At 38.6% G+C, this 23,688-nt stretch overlaps 2 protein-coding genes across 3 annotated transcripts; one reads left to right on the top strand and one right to left on the bottom strand.

Moving 5' to 3' along the window:
* Nucleotides 1-635: 635 nt before the first annotated feature.
* On the top strand, nucleotides 636-6,648 carry znf710a (zinc finger protein 710a). Its single transcript, XM_055027239.1, has 5 exons — nucleotides 636-675; nucleotides 2,437-3,930; nucleotides 4,420-4,611; nucleotides 4,690-4,864; nucleotides 5,265-6,648. The coding sequence occupies exons 2-5, from the start codon at nucleotides 2,476-2,478 to the stop codon at nucleotides 5,456-5,458; spliced, it is 2,016 nt and encodes a 671-aa protein (XP_054883214.1). The 5' UTR covers nucleotides 636-675; nucleotides 2,437-2,475; the 3' UTR covers nucleotides 5,459-6,648.
* Nucleotides 6,649-7,559: 911 nt separating this feature from the next.
* Nucleotides 7,560-21,745, bottom strand: idh2 (isocitrate dehydrogenase (NADP(+)) 2). Of its 2 annotated transcripts, XM_055027257.1 has the most exons (12): nucleotides 21,531-21,644; nucleotides 16,806-16,873; nucleotides 15,295-15,386; nucleotides 14,819-14,984; nucleotides 14,426-14,586; nucleotides 13,720-13,863; nucleotides 12,419-12,555; nucleotides 12,188-12,339; nucleotides 11,981-12,093; nucleotides 11,014-11,111; nucleotides 10,817-10,909; nucleotides 7,560-7,955 (listed from the first exon to the last, which is right to left on the bottom strand). In XM_055027257.1, the coding sequence occupies exons 3-12, from the start codon at nucleotides 15,343-15,345 to the stop codon at nucleotides 7,871-7,873; spliced, it is 1,200 nt and encodes a 399-aa protein (XP_054883232.1). In that variant the 5' UTR covers nucleotides 15,346-15,386; nucleotides 16,806-16,873; nucleotides 21,531-21,644; the 3' UTR covers nucleotides 7,560-7,870. The 2 variants fall into 2 exon arrangements, with proteins under 2 accessions (XP_054883232.1, XP_054883224.1); XM_055027249.1 differs by lacking the exon at nucleotides 16,806-16,873 and having other exon boundaries at nucleotides 21,531-21,745.
* Nucleotides 21,746-23,688: the final 1,943 nt, after the last annotated feature.

Genomic DNA, 23,688 nt, shown 5'->3' with positions numbered 1-23,688 from the left:
TGGATGAAGAACTCTTCGCTCTCTGTAAAAAAGTTAAAAAATGTAAGCCTTTCTCAGACATTATCTGTCTGCCTGTTTTGTCACTGACAGACACACCTCCACCCATAGCGTCTCTGGATGTTTGAGAAAGTCTGTCGCGCCTCTACGAGTGAGAGGGTCTAAATCACACACACACACACTTAATTTTATACATATATATGTGTGTGTGTATGTGGGGGGGGTGTGTGTATGTCTTAGGGTGTTAAAAGAGGGAAATGCAGAGTATCAAGTTTGATCAAGACAAGATAGTAGTAGCTGAAGAGAAATGTGTGTTGAAGGGTCATGTTGAATTGTACGTAGTGAGAAAGGGAGATAAGATGTGTCTGTTTATGAGAGAAAAGAAGAGAAAAGTGAGATGGGAAGGAGAGGGAGGGAGGAAGAGAAAGAAATGGGGTGATGCTGTGCGTGTGTGCGTGCGTGTGTGTGTGTTGGGGTGAGGGCTGTCGGAGGGTGGAGGGTGCAAGGGGGGGCAGGCACAGTCAGTTCTGATAACAGCAACAGTAGGAGGAGGATGAGCCGTGGGACCGCCCCACTCTCCCGCAGATATAAATAGGAGGTGGATTTTTTTACTCTACTCATTTCTCCTGAAGGATGAGATCCCTGAAACACCTCAAACATCACTCCAGGAGCAATGTGGTGAGTTTGGGACCCGAGTATACTGAGGGAGATTTAAGGGTTGTGTTAGAGAGGGGTTGTTGGGAACTTGTTTTTAGCACTTTGTCAATGAGGCATTTACCATAGTCCTGTCCGCGCTCTTACCCAGGAGTTATAGGAAGGAAGAGAGAATGTACTTTTCACGTGTGGCGTGAGTGCTGTGGCATATGGACGCGTTTTCTGAAGGAGTGCTTTCTGTTTCCATTCTAATTGTTTGTCTTTAGGTGTCTTTCAGTCTTGCAACTTTAAATGTGAAAGTGCGCCACTCTCGCAATAATTACCCTACCTTCCCTGTCTACTTGTCATTTGTCTTCTTCTCTTTCATTTTGTCTGCCTTTCATTTTGCTGTGCTTTTTCTTCTCTCTACAGCCCTCCCTCCCTTCCTCCTTCACCTCTTTCTCTCTTACTCACTCTGTCTTTCTGTCTCTCTTCGGCTGCCCTCCTCACCACCACCACCCCTCCATACACTCATACCCCCCTTCTCCTTTTCCTTTCTCTCTTCACTCCTCTCACACGCTCACTCAATCTCTCATTCCCCTTCCCTCCCCTCCCCTCTTTTCTTTATCTTTCAGCCCCTCCATCTCATTTCTCTCTCTGTCTCCCTCCCTCCACTCCTCCCCGCCCACAGCTCTTTCTCCTTCTCTTCATACCTCCCTCCCTCTTTTCTCTTTCTCTCTCACTCACACACGCTTTCAAATACACACCCAGTCTCTTTCTTTTTCTTTCCTCACAAACACACAGTCTGTCTCTGTCTGACTACTTTAAAAGCAGTAATTATAAATGACATGGTTATCAGGGCATCCAGGTCTACTCCCCTCACCCATGCACACACACACACACACCTTTATTCCTGTTCTTTATCTCCTCCTTCTTTCTGTCTTTTCTCTGTCTGCTCTTTTCTTTTCTCTCAGCATTGTGTCAGGGAAAGGAAGCAGCTTTTTCTTACATGGCACATTGAAAGCTGCAGAGTGTTACCTGAAAATAAACTACAGGGTCAGAACTTTTCAGAGTAATGTTTCAGCCAGTCTGATCCATGCTTATATTTAATTTAAATCATGTCTTCATATACAACAGAGGGCCAGTTTCTTCAAAATGTAAGCATAAGGGTCTGAAACACTTAAAGATTATACCGTTGAGTTTTCGGCATTGGTCTGGAATATAGAGGAAGTTCAAAGCCCGGTTGAATGTTGAAGCTTTGAACTTATGAGACCTCCTGCCAGCATATATCATCTTATTAAAGAGGTTCAAGTTTGAAGGCATTCTGAAGTTGTCCACAGTGCTCAGAGAATCAATGAGATGGTTTGCTCCAGTGATGGGCCGACTGTGGTCTAGCCAGGCCGTCCCAGGACCCCACAGGAAGTGCCGAGGACAGTCCACGGAAGTCAGCTTCCTGACTAGAACCTGCATCCCTTGTTGTGTTCTTTGCTATTCTAAAGTCTGTCAAGGAAGGAAGCTGAGCGCGAACACAGATCTACCTTATCTCCTCGATCTAATGTTCTCTGACTGAAGACACAAAGGCGGCATCTGAACATAGATTTCTTATTGTGAAAAATAAGATCTTAATACATGCAAGCTGAAATCATTTTAGTATTCGGTTACTGTTTTATGAGCCTGAAATATGAGGGTATATTTTGTTCTAATAAAATATTAAGTAGTACTTTAACAGCTGTTTCATCAGTCCAAGTTCCATTATGCCTTATACCGTATTTGTGTGTGTGTGTGCGTGTGGGTGTGTGTTTGCAGGAGGAAGAAAGTAGCTGTTTGGTGCGAACTTTTCCAAAGATGACTGAAGCCCATGTGGATGTGGGCACACAAACAGAGCCTGTGGTGGTGTTATCACTTGCTCAAGCTGCTGTTCTTGGACTCATCTCCCAGAATGAAATATTTGGGGCTACCATTGCCCCAAATGGCTTTTACACAGGGGAGCCAAAAGAGTGCCCTCCTCCTCCTCCTGAGTCAGTGGAGTATGAGTATGCTGACCAGCTGATAGGTGCTAACGGGGACTACCTGCCCGAGCCTGCTGGTGAACAGGAGCCCCAGCCGCACTGCAGCGAGAGAAGACGCCCTGGTCCCCGTGGGAGAACCAAGAGGCCGAGGAGCAATGGGGAGATAGAATCTCCCCAGCACAAAGACATTGCTCCACAGGCTCAGGTTAAAGGTGAAAGACTTGATTTTGACACCCCTCCTTCCTGCATTCACATGAATAACAAACACAAGTCCAGCAAGTTAGAGGATTCAACCACCCATCATGCCTCCTTGAAAGAGGAACAGACCTGTGGAAACTGTTCGTCATGTGTGAGAGATACGCCCATCCCACGGTCAGACGAACAGACAGACCTGGAGCATGAAGACAGTTCTGTTAGGGAGAAAGAGAGGAAGGAAGAAGAATTAGTGGTAGCGGAAGAAGAGGAAGAGGCACTCAATCTAAAGACAACTGGAGAGAATAGCAGTCCTCTGGAGAATCGTTATTATGATTCCAATGAGGTGGCCTATGAGTCTGCTGACATGCCGATGCAAGGAGAATATGAGAATGGCCAGGCACAGGCCATGCTGTGGTCAGACCCAGAGGGGCTCGCCAGACGAATGCAGATTGACAGACTGGACATAAATGTACAGATTGATGAGTCTTACTGTGTTGATGTAGGAGAGGGTCTGAAACGTTGGAAATGTCGTATGTGTGAGAAGTCCTACACATCTAAATATAACCTAGTCACTCATATCCTGGGACATAATGGAATTAAGCCTCATGAGTGTCTGCACTGCGGGAAGCTATTCAAGCAACCGAGCCACCTTCAGACTCACCTGCTCACTCATCAGGGGACCCGACCCCACAAATGCACAGTGTGTGAAAAAGCATTCACACAGACTAGTCATCTGAAGAGGCACATGCTGCAGCACACAGATGTTAAGCCTTATAGCTGCCGCTTCTGTGGCCGTGGTTTTGCCTACCCCAGTGAGCTGAGAACCCATGAGAACAAACACGAAAACGGTCAGTGCCATGTTTGTACTCAATGTGGGCTTGAATTTCCAACCTACGCCCACCTGAAACGTCATTTAACCAGCCATCAGGGTCCGACTACCTACCAGTGCACAGAATGCAACAAATCTTTCGCATACCGGAGCCAGCTGCAGAACCACTTGATGAAGCATCAGAACGTTCGACCCTATGTTTGTCCAGAATGTGGGATGGAGTTTGTGCAGATCCACCACCTTCGACAGCATGCCCTCACCCACAAGGTACTGGATGTTACTTTTTCCTCTACCAGTTAATTGGCTAGCCTCGTTCTACCTCATGTTACTAATTCCTTATTTCAAACAAGATCACAAACACTAAAACATATTTTGGATAAGTGTTGCAATTAAAGGCAAAATGGTTAAGTGTAGATTTTTCTTGTCAGTGTTTGATGCTTTAATATAGATGTAAAATTGAGCCAACTGTCATTCTTATATCACAGGCTATTCTCTAAAACCAGTTGCTTTGTAAGCATAGTCTTCAAAGGCCCTGAGTTTTTGTGTGCTCAACCCCACCCCCAACACGTGTTTTGTTTCATTTGCAAAGCTTCTTCTCTTCCTGCTTGTTGAGTCACATAGTCTCTCTTGTAGCATATATAATCCATTCTTTGTTTTTAAAGGTAGAAAAGATATCTTTTGCCAAGAATTTTTATAACCCTCACATATTTAGATAATTTCTTCTGATTTAGCTTGACCACTTTGTATTTCTTCCAGGGCATGAAAGAATTCAAGTGTGATGTGTGTGCCAGAGAGTTCACTCTGTCAGCCAACCTGAAGAGACACATGCTGATCCATGCCAGTGTGAGACCCTTCCAGTGCCACATTTGTTTCAAGACCTTTGTCCAGAAGCAAACCCTCAAAACACACATGATCGTCCACCTCCCCGTCAAACCCTTCAAATGCAAGGTTGGTATACCAAGGAAGAATAAATATCACATTGAACCAAACTGATGAAGGTTACTGATTCTTCACCCTCCTCCCCAGGTCTGTGGGAAGTCATTCAACAGAATGTACAATCTGCTTGGCCACATGCACCTCCACGCTGGCAGCAAACCCTTCAAGTGCCCTTACTGCACCAGCAAGTTCAACCTGAAGGGCAACCTGAGTCGACACATGAAAGTTAAACATGGCATTATGGACACCACAATAGATGGACATGGTGAGTGGCTTTTCCTCTTGTCCTAATTAGACCTTGTTGGAGCAAATTAAATTAATGAATTTGTTCATAGGGTTTACCAATGACATGTGTCCAATTGGGACGGCTCGGAGGGCTGAATGTCACACAATTGTCAATCAGTCTGTCCCTAATGGATTTTGACTTAGCATGTACAGTAACATAGTGGCCAAGCATTTTGATGTTTCTGTCACTCTCTCCCCATGTGTTTAGTAAATATAGCAGTGCCTGGATTAGACATGCCGGTCTCTATCAGTAAAGACTGACGCAGAGAACGGGCAATCTGCTGGATGTCCTCAATGTGGCCATGTGTCTTTAGGAAGAGATCTATGCACGTGTGCAACCATGTCTGTTATTGAACGCAGCATTCCCCTTCCTTTGTCAGAACCCCCCCAGGAAACAGAAGGCCAAGACGAGTATGAAGAGGAGAGCTTTGAATTCAGTGAGCGAGAAAACCGCGCCAACAACAACAACACACCCGATGTGTCCAAAATATCTCAAATGGAGTACTACAGCAACTATGGGAAGGGTGCAGGGCGCTTTAGTGCATCAGGGATAGTACCAAGTACCCCAAACTGAACATGTGCGTGAACTCATTTAACTTAGGTTTGTTTATTTTGTTTACTTGCAATTAAAGGCAAAATTGTTAAGTTCCTCCCTAAAGGGATAGCTTGTCTTTTTTAATTGAGGTTCTTTGAAATTATCAGCAATAGTTTCATTACCTGTAATTCAAATGTTGTATAATTGAGGAAACTATCAGAGCAATTGAGAACTAATAGCTGGCAACATTCTTGATGATTGAATATTTCTGATGATTCTTAACAACTTTAAACCTAAAATATGTCCACTTTGTTACAGATGTATATATGTAAAGCATCTACACTTTTACAAGAGACTGTCGTTAAAGGCAGTAACTTAAATGTTCCTGTGTACAGGATCCAGGCAGTTTTTCAATGACCATGAGGTGAATCAGGTGGATGACACAGAATCAAAGTAACTTAGTGTAGTAGAACATATGTCACTCAACTGAGAAAACAAAGACAAACTTAACAACCACCCTGAGAAAGTTCAGAAAGAGTAGTATCCCCTTGGATGAAGTTGTATTAAAGTGCTGCAATTACCAGTAGCTAAAAAACGTTAGTATACAATCCCACTGAGATTTTCTTTACTACAAAGTTACTACAATATAGATGAGACCTATGTCCCACAGGTAGGGAAACCATTGCAGATAACGTAAACAAACCTAACTTTAAAAAATCCCAACAATCCTTTTGGAAAGATGAGGAAGCCCAGCAAACTGCACATTAATATGCACTGGAATCACTCAAAATCTGCAAAATGTGAAAAACTGATTATTAAAGGTTATACGAAAAAAGTAGCATAGAAGTATTTAAGTGAAAAATGCTACAAGATTAACAAGATCATAACCTGAGCTCTAAAATAAAGCACATTTTTAGCAAGAGAAAATGCATGTTATATTGCACTTAGACAATCCCAGAGTCTCTCTGTGTGCTGGGGTTTTATCAGTGTGAGCTGTGAGGGAAGGGAACAGGTGCTTTTCCACCTACCAAAGCTTATCAAAAGGTTAATGATTCTCTTTGATTCATACTGTGATAAAAAAAAAAAAAGAAAAACTGTAAGAAAAAAAATGTTCTGTGCTTTACGGCATTTTATTGTACAGCGTATCAGTCCTGCTGTATGTTGACTGGTGCATCGCACTAGAGGACCAGTGTCTACGTTTTACATTAACAACCATCCTCATGTTTTGATCTCTAGTCTATGAATGTAACTGTTTCTGTGGAATGTTATAAAGCAAATTCAAATGTCCTTTTTTAATGCTTGCACCCCTTTACCAAAGAATTTGACAAATCTTGCAGCTATGGGCAAGTTTTTTTGTTTTTGTTTTTTTCTATTTAAACCTAGCTGTTGTGTTGAACTGGGACATTGAATTCCCCAGACTTCTTGAAATTACATCCAGGTTTATCCTCCTACCCTTCTTTAGATCGCTTCAAAAGATTACAACAGAGATCAGGCTGTAGTTCAGCTTTCAACAAACCTCACCTTTCCCCCCACCCTAACATCTAAGTTTCTGAAGGCAGCACTGCAAAATGTATTTAAAAAAACAATGCAACCCACATCCATACTTTTACTTTTCTCCTTCTTAAATTGGTGAATTTCAAACTATCCCCCCCCCAAAAAAAAAAAACGTGGACAGAAATATTAAGTGCCCCAGTGTGTCTGCGAGAGCACACCATCCATCTTGCTGCGTACTGCTCTCAAGTGATGAACGACAGCCTCCATACATACGATAGGGCCGTGGACCTTGCGGAAAATGATGCGGAAATGCTCAATATATTCAGTTTTCCACTGCTCAGCTTTTTCACACTTGCAACCTGCAAACAAGTCTCCCCATTCAAAATGTTGATATAATGCATAAAAAAAATTAAAATTGCTCATTTTTGAGTTTTTTTTTCAGCTTCGATGTTCACTGCGTCAATATTTTAGCAAGGATATGAAAATGGAAAGACGCACATCCTGAAAGGCTTTCTGTATTAAATTAGTGTGAAGATGATATAAATAGAGTTGTATGAACAATGTTGTGTACCAGGCAGAATTGTCAAATAAATTTATTTACCATATTTTTGCTGAGTTTTTAATTAATGACGCCCACACAAAAAGCTAAACATTGGTCAAACAAGATTTATTGGCAAGCATGTCCATCAGTCTTTGTTCTTGCTCAAGGCATAACACAGTTTGGAATACAGTACACATTACAAAAATAAAACTTGTACGTAATGGGTGTTTATGGGGCCATCAGATGGAAGGACGACTCAGTCATTTAATTTCCTATAATAACTAGTAAATCCTACAGTGTATGCTCCTTTGGGTGAAACGCAGGTGGATTTGTTGACCTTTCAAGTTAAAAATGAGGTACAAAAACATAAGAGTGACGTTGCCACCTCCTGGTTCTAATTGCCCGTTTCAAGTCTTTCACTTGCCGAGGGCTGTATCCAGATTTTTCTTGATGGCGTCGAGGAAGTCTGTAGTATTCACATAGTGCTCATTCAGCTTCACACTGAAAATTAAGCAAAAAGGAAGGGAAAAAAAAAAATCAACCAACAAGATCCAAGATCTACATTAATTGTACAAGATCATATTAAAATCCACTTAAACTTGTGTATGGATGTTTCACAAAAAGTATGCCTTTTCCCCCCATACATGTTTTCATAAACTAAAATGAAAAAGTTGTATGTAGACTAGCTACAATGCACATATCGGACTGATTAAACACAGATAGGAATCAAGTATTCACATACTCCTATTCATTTTCAAATAAGGAAAGCCTGAGTGTAACTTTTGCTCTTATTAGTTTTCTAATGTCATGTAATCTCAGTTATGGATCTTTACCGATAAGATTTATGAAAGAACCACCCTAAAATTATTTAAGTCTTGATCGTTGATCAATAAAGATTGGAAAGTTAAAGTCCAATATTATTTCTGATCAGTGAACATGCCATGCATAATCACTACCAGGTTTGGGTGAAAACACTTCTTTGTTGATGTTGTTAGTGATCAAAAGGACTCATGGCTGGCCATTTTATCAGTGACATAGTTTCAAAATAAAGTTTTTGGAGTGTTTAAAACTGCTTATAATGGAATAGGTTGGATTAGAAAATGTTAGCCTCCTGACAATTTCTCGTTCATAGTAAGGGTCTGCTACTTTTGCAGGGAATACAAAGAAGAAATTGATTTAGTAATTCTAACTGCAAACTGCTAATATAAATGGCTAAAGAAAATTTGAAATGTTAAGTTTATAACAATCTCGTTGGAATTTTAAAATATAAATGAAAGTGTAAAAGGATAGAAATTTATTTTATCTAAAATAAGTTGGACACAGCTGTGGGTAAACTTGAAACTATTTTGTCAGAAAAAAAAGAAATATGAAATACGGCATACCAACATGTTGAGAATATTTTTCATTATGTTTTTGTGCTTTTGTGCATTTTATTTCAAAAGATAAGCCTGTCCAATAAACTGCAAGAACCTCAGAGTATTTCACTGTAAACATTCAGTGCAGCAGATCGAAACAGCTCAGCAAGTATGGGCTCCTGTGAAGAATTCATTATTTTATTTTACCATATAAAGTATTGAGGTCAGCTGTTAAATTATTCAAAGTAGGGTTTATAATTATTGTGTTTAGTTTTTCAAAATAGGTGATTAGAAATTATTCACAAATATTTCTGACTGGTAAATATCTGGTTCCTTTGTTTTATTAATGTTTTATTTTTTCCCTACGTTTTTTTTTTTAAGTTCATTGACATTTATATGTTCTTTATTAGAAGCTTTCCTATGTTGTTGAACCCCAAATTTTTTGTTCCACCACTGTTTTTTGGTCGTGGAATAAAAATCAGTATGTTTGGTGGTGAATTACAGGTTTTAGATACAATACTCAATGAGTATTGAGATAATCAATTCAGACAAATGAAGAAAACATACCAAGAGCTCTTGAAATCAGACTCCTACACAGTTCCTACACAATTTTCATGTGAACATTCCATTCTTTTCTGAGCTTAAATTTAAGAGATCTCAGTCCTGTTTTCGAGTATAAATATAGGAGTTCAGTACAGGTTCAGCAGTCAGGTTTCAAATATGTAACATATAAAAACCGCAGCCTTAACAAAGGGAAGAAGGGACAGACAGATGGGTCGACACGTGAATGGATGGATGGACAGTTGGATGATGGGTAGAAAGATAATGAACAGATGGATGGATGACTGGGTGGGCAGATGAACAGATGGATTGAAGAATAGATGGATGGATTGGATTGTTGGGGGGTGGAGGATCTTTAAAACAATGAAATAGGAAATAAAGCATGGAAATATAATTTTTTTTCCATACGTATCCAATTCTAGAAAATACTGAACACTCTGGAGTCCCTTTCATTTTGTTCAACGGTAATTCTTTATCACAAAAAGATCTTCTATTGACTGTCATTAAAATATTAGATATCAACGTACTGAAAAAAATAAAATAAAACTTCCATACTCACCTTAAATATTTGCTTTTCAGAATGTATACCACCTTAGTCAGTTTTAGCAATCACAGTCTTTTTATTTAAACAATTAGTATCTGGGCCTGGGAGTGTGAAAACATTTATCCAGCTTTTCTTTCGGCCTTTCATGCCTTACACTTAAAACAATATACATAGAAAAACAATTGTTTCAAGATTGTCATTAAAAACTCAAAAAAATCTTGTATCCACAAAAGTTAAACTACTGCCTTTCAATTCTTCGGAGTGAATTATAACTGCAAACAAAACTTTACATTTCTCCTCACATTTTCAGAAATCCCTGGGGTGTAAGATTTCCAAACATCTTACACCCAGGGGTAAAAGTTGTGATTCTAACTTTTATTCAGTTTCCAGGAGAAATTTCAAGATGAGCCTGAAATTCTCTGCAACTTAAGTTTAATTGACCTATTTAACTCTTTGAGGTTTCAATACTTTTTGCTTAACTTGCTGTTCTCTAATAAGGAGCTTGGCAACTATATTCACAACAGGTGTTTGATCCATGAATCGATCAATAAATGGACCTTGAGACCGAATAACTCCAGGAAAGAAGAGAGTTTATAACAACTCCAGTCTCAAAAAGATCATCAATGTTCATGCCTCTTCTACTGCCTTACTTTTCTGAGAAGTTACTGGAAAATGTTTCAGTCTCAGTATGCAGATCGTTTCCTGAGTAAATAACCATCAGCTTCTCAATTAATACCTAAACTATGCAAACACAATGACAGTTGGAAGATTCAGAAAATATGTTTTACATGAACCGCAAGGACAAGAAAACCAAAAAAAGTACAGGTTAAAAGTTTAGAGACATCAGTTGGTCCTGTTGTCTCCCCACAGCAAAATTGGCTATAAATGTCAATTAATCTTACTTGGAGAGGCCATGGATGCAGCCTGCGAGGTCCTTGGTCATGATGCCGCTCTCAACAGTCTCAACACACACTCTCTCCAGAGTCTGAGAAAACCTACAGGGAATATTAATAATAATATTAAAAAAATTACATATATATGTAAAATCTCAATTTCACCTTAAAGGTTAGGTAGTTTCCAGACATATTACAGCTCTCACTTTATGAGGTCAGGGTTGCCGTCGAGTTTTCCTCGATGCTCCAGGCCTCTTGTCCAAGCAAAAATGCTGGCGATGGGGTTGGTGCTGGTTGGCCTCCCCTGATAACAAAATAATCGCGTGGAAATCAACTACATCACATCTGAAAAGATCCAAATTTAACTCCAGTTATTCAAATCAAAAACTCATTCTATATAAATACAAAACGCACAGAGAAATACAATAAAATTATTTCCATTGTTATAGGTTATCACTCAAAATTAAGTTTCTCTGAGAAGTAGAGAAAATAAGACCAGTAAAAAAAAGCGGATAAGTTACAGCTTACATGACCATCGGAAAAATAGTCGACTTGACAGTTATGACCCCCTCCAAGAGGAGGACTTGGTTCAGAAGGTCATTGCTGAACATCAGATTGCTGTATAACCCTATTCAAGGAGAACTGACTCAAAAGAAATGGTGGAGCAACAAAAATGTGCAGAACCAAGAGTGTTATCTACAGCCTTGACAGGTTGATGTAGTAGTTCATACAAAACTAGGCCTGAGCAAGAACAGACTGTGTATAATATACATCACATTGACATACTTTGCTGTAGCCTGATATTTCACTTTTAAAAAGTTTTGTGGTTGTGTGTAATATAATTTTCTGTGAAAGTAAATTCAGTGTTTTTAGCACCTATAGCCATATCTATCGAGATAAACTGAAATAAATGCTTGAAATATATTACTCTATCTGTAAAAGTTTCTCTTTTTAAATTAATACTTTTTTGAGATAATTTTCCAATTTACCGAGACACACTCACTTATTTAGGAGGGAATACATGTTACATTTTATTTTCACCACATGATGGCAGTATAGAGTGACAGTGTAAAAGCAGATAATCTAGTTCTGCTGCTCTATTCCCCACACATCTCAGTGGAAATGTTTTCCCAATACAGAACGGCTGATTGACAAAGACTGATGGCTGCAAACCTTCTGGTGCTCGCGATAGTGTCTGGTCACCGTGCCGTGAGCTGCTTCGGCCTCAATGGTCTTTCCATCAGGGCAGACAAGGACTGATGTCATTAGTCCCAGTGAGCCAAAGCCTGAAAGACAAAGCGAGACCGTTTTTTAGAGCAGCTCTCGCACTGGGGAAGCATTTTCAAAAAAGTAAGCAAGTTTTCTTTTCAAATTTCTCACCCTGTGCAAGAATATCAGACTGAACATCTCCATCATAGTTCTTGCAAGCCCAAACAAAAGCTCCTGAAGACTTCAGCACTTGGGCAACCATGTCATCAATAAGCCTGTGCTCATACCAGATCTTCAGCTTATCAAACTCTGGTTTGTAATGTCTGTGGGACATAAAAAGAAATATTTGTTTTCCATCCAATGACTTTAAAAGTGCTTTAAAAAGAAGTCTTAGACACTCACTTCTCAAAGATGTCCTGGAAAATATCTTTAAACCTGCCATCGTAAGCTTTCAGAATGGTGTTCTTTGTGCTCATGTAGAGTGGCCACTTCTTGCCAATGGCATACTGGAAACAGCTGTGTGCAAACCCGGTGATAGACTGGTGAAGAGAGAAAAATAAACAGTTCATGCCTGCTGAAGGGCTTTATCAGCTGTAAAAGGTTTACAACCTTCCCCTTGTTGAGATGAAAGTCATGTGCAATGACCTCTTATGTTGTTAAGACAAACAGACCGAGCTGATGAAGGCAAACAAACCAGTAGCAAAGCGGGCTGAAGGGTAGCTGGCCGACTGCCAACGCTGTCCAGAAAATTTTACAAATCACCACGTACTTTAAGTTTATTCGTTGACATTCTGAACTACACAAACCTAATACAAATGGTGCCAACACTGGGAGAAAAACACGATTATCACATGCTGGTAATTGTTTACTTCAGACAACGTGTACACAAGTCTGCATATCCATTAAAACGATATTAAATGTATTTAATAGTATTTAGTATATTCATGCTGAATACGAGAACCCTTTAGTTTTTTTTTTATTCAAAATATATCTGTTTACATTTATCTAGTTGCTTTAAAGTGAAATAAAAAAAATAGCTGCATGTTGTACAATAAACATATTAAAGGATATGCAACAGGTCTTCAGGGTAAGAAACTAAGTTTAAGACTGAATTGTTTAAGCTCAGGCATGTAAATCTGCTTGTTTTCATAATTTTGGTTGACTGGACAAAGCTGCTGCATTTAAGTTCCCTTTTTTCACAAGAAAACCTAAAATTCAGGGCACTTTATCAGTGGTTGAGATGTTTTGTTAGTTTGACCTCAAGCCTTGTTATTTTGTGCAAGCAAAATACTGCTTCACAGTTTATCTCTGATAAGAGGCTAAAAGCATGTCTGCAGTCTTTTCTTTTGATTTTAGAATGTAAAAAATAAAAGACTAAACATTTTTTTTGTTGTTAATTTTTACATTTGTACAATAATAATCTTAACATTTCAATCATACCAGAGTATTACCTCATATCCAGTTAAAACAAGTTTGTATTGTTTCATGGGTATTCCTCAGTGTTCATCAATAAAATAAGATTAGAATATTGATTGTGTATTGTGACCGTAAACACTTGATAGTGTCAGTTCTAAAATAAAAATCTGTATTGCCAGGGTAACTTTTCAAACACCAGCGATCACTCAAAAAAACTGCACTGCTTTGACAATGAAAAATACAAAGAATCATGAATCATTTGTTATGTGTCGCAATAGTCTGCTCACCTCATCTGTGTTGTACATGCCCATTCCACAGCCACCAGCTGGAAAGTCATAGACCTCCCATTCCTTGTTTGCACTTCCATCAGAAGGTGAGAAGATAATCTTAAATTTGCCAGGCTGGTTCACAACAAAGTCTGTTGCTCTGTACTGTAGAAGAAGACAGAAAATTAAAATACAACCCTCAATTTGAATGTAGTAAATTTTAGTGTTCACATACGTTTTACATTTCCAAACGACATATACTTGACAATTTTAACATCTAGCTTTTTCCTGTTATGTCCATAAATCCATGTTGATTCAAATTCAGCAGTGGTTTTCTTGTATGTATACTAAAGTAAATCAGTTTTGTTTTAAGATGTTTCACAAGAAGATTTTTCAAATCTGGACTACATTATCCATACTAAATGCAGATTAAAAGCTGACTTTGTTGTCTGTTAAATTTTTATTTGTAAAACAAAAAATCCAAAATGAAATTGACTCATTGGTGCATCTCTATATTCCAAACAAAGTAAAACTACAGAGATGAGAATTGACCAATTGCACCTTAAATCAGTATTGGTTATTCTATCTTGCAGAAATGTACTCCTTAATATTTTAGATAAGGAACAAAGCCTTAAAAATAACTTATTTTGCTTCTAAATTACATATACAATTACAACATCAAAAACCTTGAAAATGTGTAACACTGCCTAGCAGAAGTGATGCTTACTTGATCACCAAAGGCATGTCTGCCAATAGTGATGGGCTGCGTCCAACCCGGAACAAGCCTGGGAATGTTCTGGCAGATGATTGGCTCACGGAACACAGTGCCCCCCAGGATGTTCCTGATGGTTCCATTGGGACTTTTCCACATCTTCTTCAGGCTAAACTCTGCGCATACAAAAAAAAAAAAACAACATGGGTGAGAAAAATATTTCAAATACATGGTATTGTACAGTAAGTCAACTAAACAGAATGCATTCCTTTCAAATTTCTGATGATCAATTTGCAGAGAATGTTCTAATATTTATCACCCACAACTGAAAATGTAATGTGAAAGGTTGTAAAAAAAAAAATAAATAAATAAACAAGGAAGACTGGGAGTCAAAGATTTGTGGAAGACCTTCCACTCTGGCTTCGTCAGGTGTGATGGTGGCACATTTAACCGCAACGTTGTATTTCTTGGTAGCAAGGGCAGAGTCGATGGTGACCTGGTCATCAGTCTGGTCGCGATATGGAAGACCCAGATCATAATACTTCAGGTCTACGTCAACATTTGTGAGGATGAGCTACAGAACAGAAAAAATTAAAATTAACACAAAGAACATCTGGAAACTTCTGACTGTATTACTGTATAGAAGACTATTTGTATTTTTTCCTGAGTAAAACAACTTTAACTTGTATGGTGAACATAACAAGCCAGCTAACTCTCTCACATTCGACTCCTGAGCCAACAGCCATCTGTTCTCTCCTCCTCCCCAACATCATGCATAAATAATTCCCCACAGAACTATTCCCCAATCAGTCAATCACAGCCCAGACTATCCAGCCTCCTCATTTGTGCGTTTAGTCCTTCAGAGCTGGATGCTAATTCATCACCTTCTCTTTGATGAACTCCCAGATGATCCTGGTCATCTCATCTCCGTCCATTTCAACCACCGGGTTGGCCACTTTGATGCGTTTGTCGGCATCTGTTGATCAGGGGAGAATGGACGTTTTAGTTCTGTGCCCAAATCAAATGAGCATACTAATCAAAATGGACCAAATGTGCATTATATTATAAACCAACAAATAAAATCTCCATAGTATTTATTCAAGAATGTTCCCATGATAACACAATTCCAGGCTACATCTTAGGAATTAAAGAACCAGAAGTTCTTTAAGACATTGTGCCATTTTATTTACTTGTTCACATTCCTCCTGGATCACCATCATAGAATATCTCTAATCATCTCTAATCTCACACACCGAGCTGTTCTCCGTCAGCTCGGTGTGTGAGTCCTGCCAGCAGGACAATTTCAGTGAATCTAAAGTACAGGGGGAGGTGCAAAGGATCAAGTGACTCTCGGATTTCCCGCCTGAGTTAATGCTCCCCCACCGCCTTTAAAGCCCTCACAGTTTACTGCAAAATAAACATTAATGTGTCCTGTGGAACCCTTAAAGAAACAGCAGTTTCTTTGGGTCTAACACCAAATTCAATAAAAATGAAAAAGAAATAAATGTGATAAATGTGAATTTGGTAAAACTTTAAACCAACCAAGTCAAAGAAACATCGTTCCAATTCGGCTTTGGCCCAAACTTAAAACATGACACGACTCCTGCTGCTTGGTGACTGCACACTGAAAATATCCTCATAGGATAAACAGCTGCAACCACCGAGTTACACAATAGGAGTCGGATCATAATGCAGACAAGAAAAAGGTGAAAACCATATAACTGCAGCATGAACTCAACATGTAGTTAGTGTTTTGTGCTGGTTAGTTAACTGGATAACTTTTGGGTTCTGTCACAAAGTTTTTGTGTGAAACTAAAAAAATTTGGGAGAGGTAGTTACATGACAACAGAAACTAATGACAATCTTCTCAGAAAATGTGTTGTTTTAGAAAATGTGTCATAGCAGCAAACTACAACAAATTAATTTGTTTGGCTATCAAACTAATCTCTTTCAGCAGACCTGGCTCCAAAGGAACTTAGCTGACTTATTTTCAGGATGTGTGGGGGGGTCAGTAAACAGGCTATTAATTCAGGTAACCTTTAAAAAGATATGTTTAATACAAAAGAAAGAACACTGACGTAAACCGTGACATGGGTCACTAGAAGATTCTGAGTAATGATTACCATTATTACTGCAAAGTATGTGCAACATCATTTCTCTCATACTTTGCAGAAATCTATTGAAGTCCATTTCTTTAAATCAGTGATGTGTGAGAAAATTAACAGTCTGTAAGAGAAACAGCATGCTGTCTACGCTAGCTATCCAGACAAAAACTATTTTTGAGTGTGAACATGAGAATAATTCTGAAATATCTGTAAAAACCTTGTCCTGATACTCATTTGGTTTCTCCCTGCAACAGATATCTTTTTCTCAGCAAGTTGTAATCCCTCCTTACCTGAGAAGACCCTGCATCATCGTCCCTGCTGCTGGCCTCTGGTCTAATGTCTCCTCCCTGACTTTACTCTATTGTGACAATGAAGATTTCTTTTAACAAAGCAATAGTGAGCACAGAAATTAAAGAGGATTTTGTATATTCCTAGGATTATATAACCAGAAAGGGATGGTACATAGGTAACATAGATGAGCCAAACATTTTCACTCAGGTAACAGCACTTCAGTGCTTTTACTCAAGTAAAGGTCGGCCTATTTAGAAAAAAAAAGACTGCAAATGTTTTTTGCAGGCTCTGGCTAGTCGGCTGCCATGATTCTAGCACACACAAGCATGCTATAGGTGTCCCATTGCTAACCCACACAGGTGTAAAACTGACATCTTGTGTACACTTCTGATGCATTTAAAAATCAACTAGGAAAAACACATTAAGTAATGCCAACAGTAGGTTACACACTGCTTTTAAAAAGTGCGGACAGATATAGGAGGACGACAGGTACCTGTTGGCAGTCTGTCCTTGGGGACCGGATATGGGTAGGCGTCCCCCCGCCCCCCGCCACTGGGACTTTGATTGCATCACACATTAGACAAAGAAAGACGACCACTGAAGCTTCACCTTTGGCACTTTGAGATGGATCTTATTTTCTCCTCCATGCTTGAATTTAATTAGTTAGAATAAAACCATGGTATCTATTTTTATTAGGTAGAAACATCCCTTGCTTTGATCTTTATTGCTTCTGAAACTGAAAGTGCATTTAAAGTGTCTCTCTATAGCTGCACTTGGCCATATTGAGAATACAGCTCATAATAAAAGGAAATATTAGCAGAATTAAAAACCTGACATAGCAAGATGTTTTTTAATAAGCATCACACTTTCTTTTCTTTTTAGTTACTCAAAAGAACAGAAGACCTTCTGCCCCAGTGCATTGTGGGGAAGTCTGCACAACTTGCCGTCTAGAATCATTTCTAAGCAGTTTGACCCTAAATCTGCAAAAGCAGAATGCTGTCTGCCTGCAGAGCGGGGGGAGGGAAGCAATGAACTGAGCCGGTTATGCAACGACTGACTCTGAAGGACACGCTGAACCAGTCATGTGAGCCCACCTGCAACATCATTTGTACAAGCAGCTTTCCAGCTACAAGCTTGTGTGCAGCAAAAATAAATAAATAAAACACACACACAAAAACCAAAATTAGATAAATTAAAAAATATGCATATATCGTGATAATTATAATTTTATTAAACCAATGCACAAAGTGGGAGATCTTGCATTTTAGTATGATTAATAAAGTAATATGTATATTTTAAAAATGTATTATTGATGTCATAATTCATTCATAATCTATAAATATATGCCTTTGAATCTTAAACATCCTTAAATATTTTAGTAATTCAATTAGTTTTATGATAGCTCACTCTCAAAGTCATTTTTTAAAAATAATGTCACATATGACAGAACTTCAACACAACTATGCTCGCAAGACCAATAATCCGTTCAAGGTTACAGTAACAGGTTTAAGTATTAAGCAGTCTTAGCCACAGGGACAAGAAACTTATCACTAATTTTAAAACTGGAGTGTTTAAAGCTGTGTCTTAAGTTCAAGTTGTGCCACACACTTTAAGGACAGGCATTTAAAGATGAGCTCAAACATGCACGACTGTCCATCTGTCCTTCCTGGTTAATTTTCAACACAGATAAGACTGAGCTTTAAACCCCTTTAGTTATAATCCGTATATTAGGGAGAGCCATCTTACAGCTGACAGGTTAGATGCAGGGAATGGTGCAGCACTAAGGTGAAACTAAAATTTGTTAAAGAACTGCAACTCCAAAATGTGAGAACTCTGAATTTCAACTGAATGGAACATTGGGTCTTTTCTTTGCATTCCAGCATAACCAACAGAAAGTTTCTGCTACTTTCAGCTATCTGAAACTGTGTTGTGACTAGAAATGGAATGATTACTGGTAATAGTAACAGTGAGATCTTAAAAAGTTGCAGTTTCAAAATCTGTAAAATTTCTATGCCAATTGAAAGTCATTCTATTAAAAGCTAACAGGGAGCGCCAGAGTGTCCAGCTTTGTATGACTGAGTAAACAGCACAGCAGGAATATACATTTTGTTCATTTTCACATGAAGTGACAGAGTGAGAACTTCATATAAACCTGTTATTAAAAGTACACCAATAAAAACACCGCACTAAACTTTTCTGGTGAATATTAGTTTTAGAAAATGCAAAAAGTTGGAAATCGGAATTCTTAAAAAAAAAAAAAGAAAAAAAAATTAATTGTTGAAAGGATATCTTCCACCAGCTGATTTAGTGACCCTGAACATTCTTGAGCTGTAATCTATCACCACCATCAGGAATGTATACAACAAACTTTAAATGGGCTGTTGATTCAGTCACAGCTAAAAAAAAGAAGAAAAAAACTAAACACATCTTTAGTATCTACCATCTGTATCCACCATTACCAGATTGCCTGTTTTTGTTCCAGTGACTATATTTTTTACTTTATTATGGGAACTATTGCCTAAAAAATAATAATTTGCCATGACTTGTCATGATGCATTGAGGTTTCAAAGGCCAGTTGACAATTTGTTGTTTATACTTAATATGACATGATAGTATCCTATCACCAGCATCACCAGCTGATATAACACTATCAGCTGGTCTCATATCAGCTGGTGATATCATATTACTATGATATTATAGTATCAACATTTTGACAAAGCCACAAATTTGGCTTTTGGTCTGACAAAGCCAGGTTTTATTCATCTGTGAGCATTTTTTTTTCTTTTTATGCAACTACATAAAACATAGTCTGTTAAAGTTTTCAAGTACAGCAAAAATCAACAGATTTAAATTATTTTAATGTGGTGCCCAAATTCTCTAATAAAAAAAGTGAAGAAAAGGCTGTCCATGACATGAAATTTGTATTCCATTCTAAATTTCATTAAAGCATGTCATTTTTATAATGCATGGGACAATAGTATTCTTTTCAAATGTACAAATGCATACATTTTCAACATATGAAACATTTTTGGCTGAATGTTTACCCGATCTATCAAAATTATGATGGCATTATATTTTGTTGATGGTACTATCCTAGAAATTTAAATTGTATATTGCTGAGAGACCTGACCTTTTTACTTGGACACATGATCTTGGTATCAAACATATTTTCCATACCACACCTCTAACATACTTGGTGCTTTTACAACAATTTACTTTGCAGCTAATTTAACGTCTCTGAAGTGTAACTACTGGCATTTATACTTAAAATATTGTTTCTATTAAAAATATTGATTTTTTTTTTGATTATTGATGTCTTAGCAAAAGTCCCAGTTTAAGTTTTCAGATTTAAAATACAATATTCTTTTCTAAGACAGCGTGGACATCTCCCACTCTGCTGCTTAGTTGAGCTCTTATATGTAGAAGGTTTTGTAGATAAATCATTCCTGTTACCATACCTTTAATATTACTTCAATAGTCTATAACCCAAGGCATATAAAAACTGGTTAATCTTAAAGTTAGAGATCAAATGAAAGTATCATACATTAAAAATGAAACCTACATATCCGTTTTTCAAATCAAGGGGAACAAACAGTAGTGTACAGCAGAAGAAATTTAATACCAAAGGTCTCCATTGATCTCTTGTGTAGCTATGAAAGTTAGAATGACTGCATGCAGAAATTACTATATAAATAAATCTGGATCCCTGAGGTAGGCCTCTTTGCTATAAGTGGTTATAAGTGTGTAAAATGTCACACTTTAATGCTTATGGTGAAGATCTAAACAGAATTCCCAATATAATGTATGAAATATTGGAGTGAGGATATTGTGCTGCAGCCTGGATGCGACCCAGAAGAAGACTTCATGTAGGACACCCTGAGCTGCAGCAGCGGCAGCCATTGCTCCCTGTAACGGACTCTCGTATGCATCGGCTGACCTTGAGGAAACTTTTCTACAAGTTAAACCAATGACAAAACCTCCAAGTACGAATTTATCAATTTGTGCTTGAGCAGCTTCTTTAATTGGTTTTGAAGCACTTTCCCTCAGTTAACCCGCTGGAGGAATGCGATAAAAAGAATTACCGCACAGACAGCTAAAAACGGAACATCCTTATGAGTCATCTATGGTCGTTTTTTTTTCAAACGCTGTCCACAAAATGTCCCCGAAAGTAACTTAAAATGTTTTGATTATGAGCTGCGCGGGACACAAGCAGGATTTGTTGACGGATCGTAGGTAGTTTGTATGTCATTCATCAAGGTTAGCGCGTGATCTTTACGCGAGCCATCAGTTGCTTCACAAACTTTGAAAGAGAAACATAAAGACTGCTTTCGATTTACTGCCCTGCCCTTCACCTTTCTCGACTTTTACATCCGCCTCGTCATTATCAGAACAATCCGCAACCTGCAAGCTGTTTCGGAGATTTAAACAGGTCTGTGGAGCATCGTTGGCCTTATCCTAAGAGCGCCATTAAAGCTATTTACAGCATCCCAGCTGGCTACCAGTAGCAGCACACACGTTAAGCTAGCATGGCTGCGGTTAGCGCGGCGCCGGTGGCTTCCAACGGCTGTCAACGGCTGCCCTACCGTCCTTCTTGACATTGCTTTATCTATCCACATTTCATTTTAATTACATCAAAAACGCAGCGCTTTATAAACCTACATTTATTCAACAACAAAATTTGATGCTGAGGACGTCCGCCCCCGACGTTATCTCCATCAACTCACAGTTTCTTTGTTGCAAAGTCTGGCAATTTGCAGCCGGCGCAAGCACTGCGGGATTTCTGGAGAGAGCCGCACCGGTCGCCCTCGAAAGGGAGCTGAGAACTTTCAAATATCCAGCCATGTCTTTCTTTCCCGGGCCCAAAACACTTCTGCGGTCAACACTCGACGAAACTCAAAGGGAAGAGGGGGCGATGAGCTCCGGTGATCGCTCCAATATAGTTGGAGTCAGCAGCACCGCCCTTCTGGCCCTCCCCGGTGGAACACGCTAAGCGCTACGTCAGAGACCCAGCCACAGAGACATTCACCAGGACATGAACATTTTCTCACTCGTGTCAATGCCTCACTTTGTACAAATCTGCAGAAATTAGTACCGTAAATTAAAAAAATTGTCCTTTAACATATTTTTACTCAAGTAGAAAGTAGTCCTCAGAAAAAAATAAATTTCGCAAAGAGTAAAGAAAAGTATTTGATAAGAAGGTTATTATAAGTTATTGAATAACTAAACTAACATCTGATTTGATAGTTTAAATAAAAATAAGGTTGTGTGCCAAATTTGGTATTTTAAAGTGTATGTATAAAAAAACACAAATAAATAATATAAAATATTAGTTAGAGCAGAAAAAAATACCTCTCTGATATCACCTGCACAATTCTTGCATCCATTGAACTTATGAGTTTGTGGATAGTTTCTGTTTGAATTTATTTTCAGGACAAAAATCATTGTCATCACAGTCTCTCATAAAAGTTGCAGGCCCAATCTGTGAACTTCCAGTTTTAGTAGTCCAGTTTGGACAAAAAATCTCCTTCTTTAGATGGTGGAAGCAATAAATCTCAGAAAACCTTCCCAGAGATGCTGTTTTGATATGAACTGCTTTCCACCCTCAGATCTTCTGCTTGAGGAAACTCCAAAGGTTCTCAGTAAGGTTGAGGTCATTCATATAGCAGCCAATGCTACAGAAGGTACGGCTCTTCTTTTTGAACCATGAAAGAAAGTGATCTGTCAGAAAGTCTATTTACTTTGCTGAGGTCATTTTCGCACCTTCAGAGACTCTGAAGGGGCCGACCAGATCTCTCCCCATGATTTCAGCCCAAAAAATGACTCCACCACCTCCTTGCTGACGTCACATCCGTGTTGGGATGTGGTGGCTATCCACCACCAATCCATTACTGTGTCCATCTGGACCATCCAGGGTTGCACAGCAGTCATCAGTGAACACGTCTGTTGGAAAATTAATCTTCATGTACGGCTGGGCCCACTGCGACCGTTTCTGCTTGTGAGTACTGGATAGGGGTGGCCGAATACTAGGTTTGTGCACCGCAAGCCTCTGGAGGATCTTCCTCCTTGAGGTTCCAGAGGCACCAGCAGCTTCAAATAACTGTTTGCTGTTAAAATGTCTTTCAAGGACATTTTAACAGCTTCTCTCTTAATCCGATGAATTTGTCTAACAATTCATAGTTATTATGCCTGCATCTGTACAAACCCATCTTTGTTCTGAATCAGCCACAAATCTCTTTACAGTACAATAATGCTTCAGTTTTCATTAAATATCTAATGTTTTCATACCTTGTGATACGGCACTACACTATCTGATGATTTGCGTCAGCAGAGAGAACCTTTCTCTTTCCCATATTGCTTGAAACCTGTGGCCTGCTTAATAATGTGGAACATCCTTCTTAAGTAGATTTCCTTTAATTGAGCTCACCAGACAGTGAATCAACCCAGCACTGAAATTAATTATAGTGATTCAAAAAGCCCTGACACACAATACTATCTATAAATTTAATAGCACAACAAAAAAATGTCTTTATAACACTTAAATCCAATTTGCATACTAATTTGGAACACAGTGTATAATTACTTATCCTCCAAATGACAATGCAGATTTAGCAGTTAGACACTTACATTAAACCATGAGGTATAAATGAGAATATTGACTTTGACATTGACTGTCTATGCCTTGTACATTTTTATTTAAAACATTGTTCTTCATTCATGGAGGTTACTTCCGGTAGGTAGAGTAGCCAGAAATTTTACTCAAGTAAGAGTAACATGACTAGGTTACAATACTACTCAAATGAAAGCAAAGAGTATTCCATAGGGAAAGACTCCCAGAAGTCTTTCCCTTTTTTTTAGTTGCAGTGAGAAGATGTAGTTGCAATA

The sequence above is a fragment of the Poeciliopsis prolifica genome, unplaced genomic scaffold (genome assembly GCF_027474105.1).
Source record: "Poeciliopsis prolifica strain line A6 unplaced genomic scaffold, Auburn_PproV2 SCAFFOLD001, whole genome shotgun sequence".
Taxonomy (NCBI): Eukaryota; Metazoa; Chordata; class Actinopteri; order Cyprinodontiformes; family Poeciliidae; genus Poeciliopsis; species Poeciliopsis prolifica.
Note: the sequence above shows the minus strand (reverse complement) of the source record. Positions and strands in the feature narration are given on the sequence as shown.

What these genes read in the sequence shown, in the direction of transcription:
- znf710a (XM_055027239.1), top strand. Translation starts at nt 2,476, where the DNA reads ATGACTGAAGCCCATGTGGATGTGGGCACACAAACAGAGCCTGTGGTG. An exon ending in AGCATGCCCTCACCCACAAG is followed by an intron (nt 3,931 to 4,419) that starts GTACTGGATGTT and finishes TATTTCTTCCAG; the next exon opens with GGCATGAAAGAATTCAAGTG. An exon ending in TCAAACCCTTCAAATGCAAG is followed by an intron (nt 4,612 to 4,689) that starts GTTGGTATACCA and finishes CCTCCTCCCCAG; the next exon opens with GTCTGTGGGAAGTCATTCAA.
- idh2 (XM_055027249.1), bottom strand. Translation starts at nt 21,648, where the DNA reads ATGGCTGGATATTTGAAAGTTCTCAGCTCCCTTTCGAGGGCGACCGGT. An exon ending in GTCTGATATTCTTGCACAGG is followed by an intron (nt 12,094 to 12,187) that starts GTGAGAAATTTG and finishes TTTGTCTTTCAG; the next exon opens with GCTTTGGCTCACTGGGACTA. An exon ending in TGCATCCATGGCCTCTCCAA is followed by an intron (nt 7,956 to 10,816) that starts GTAAGATTAATT and finishes CTTAATTTTCAG; the next exon opens with TGTGAAGCTGAATGAGCACT.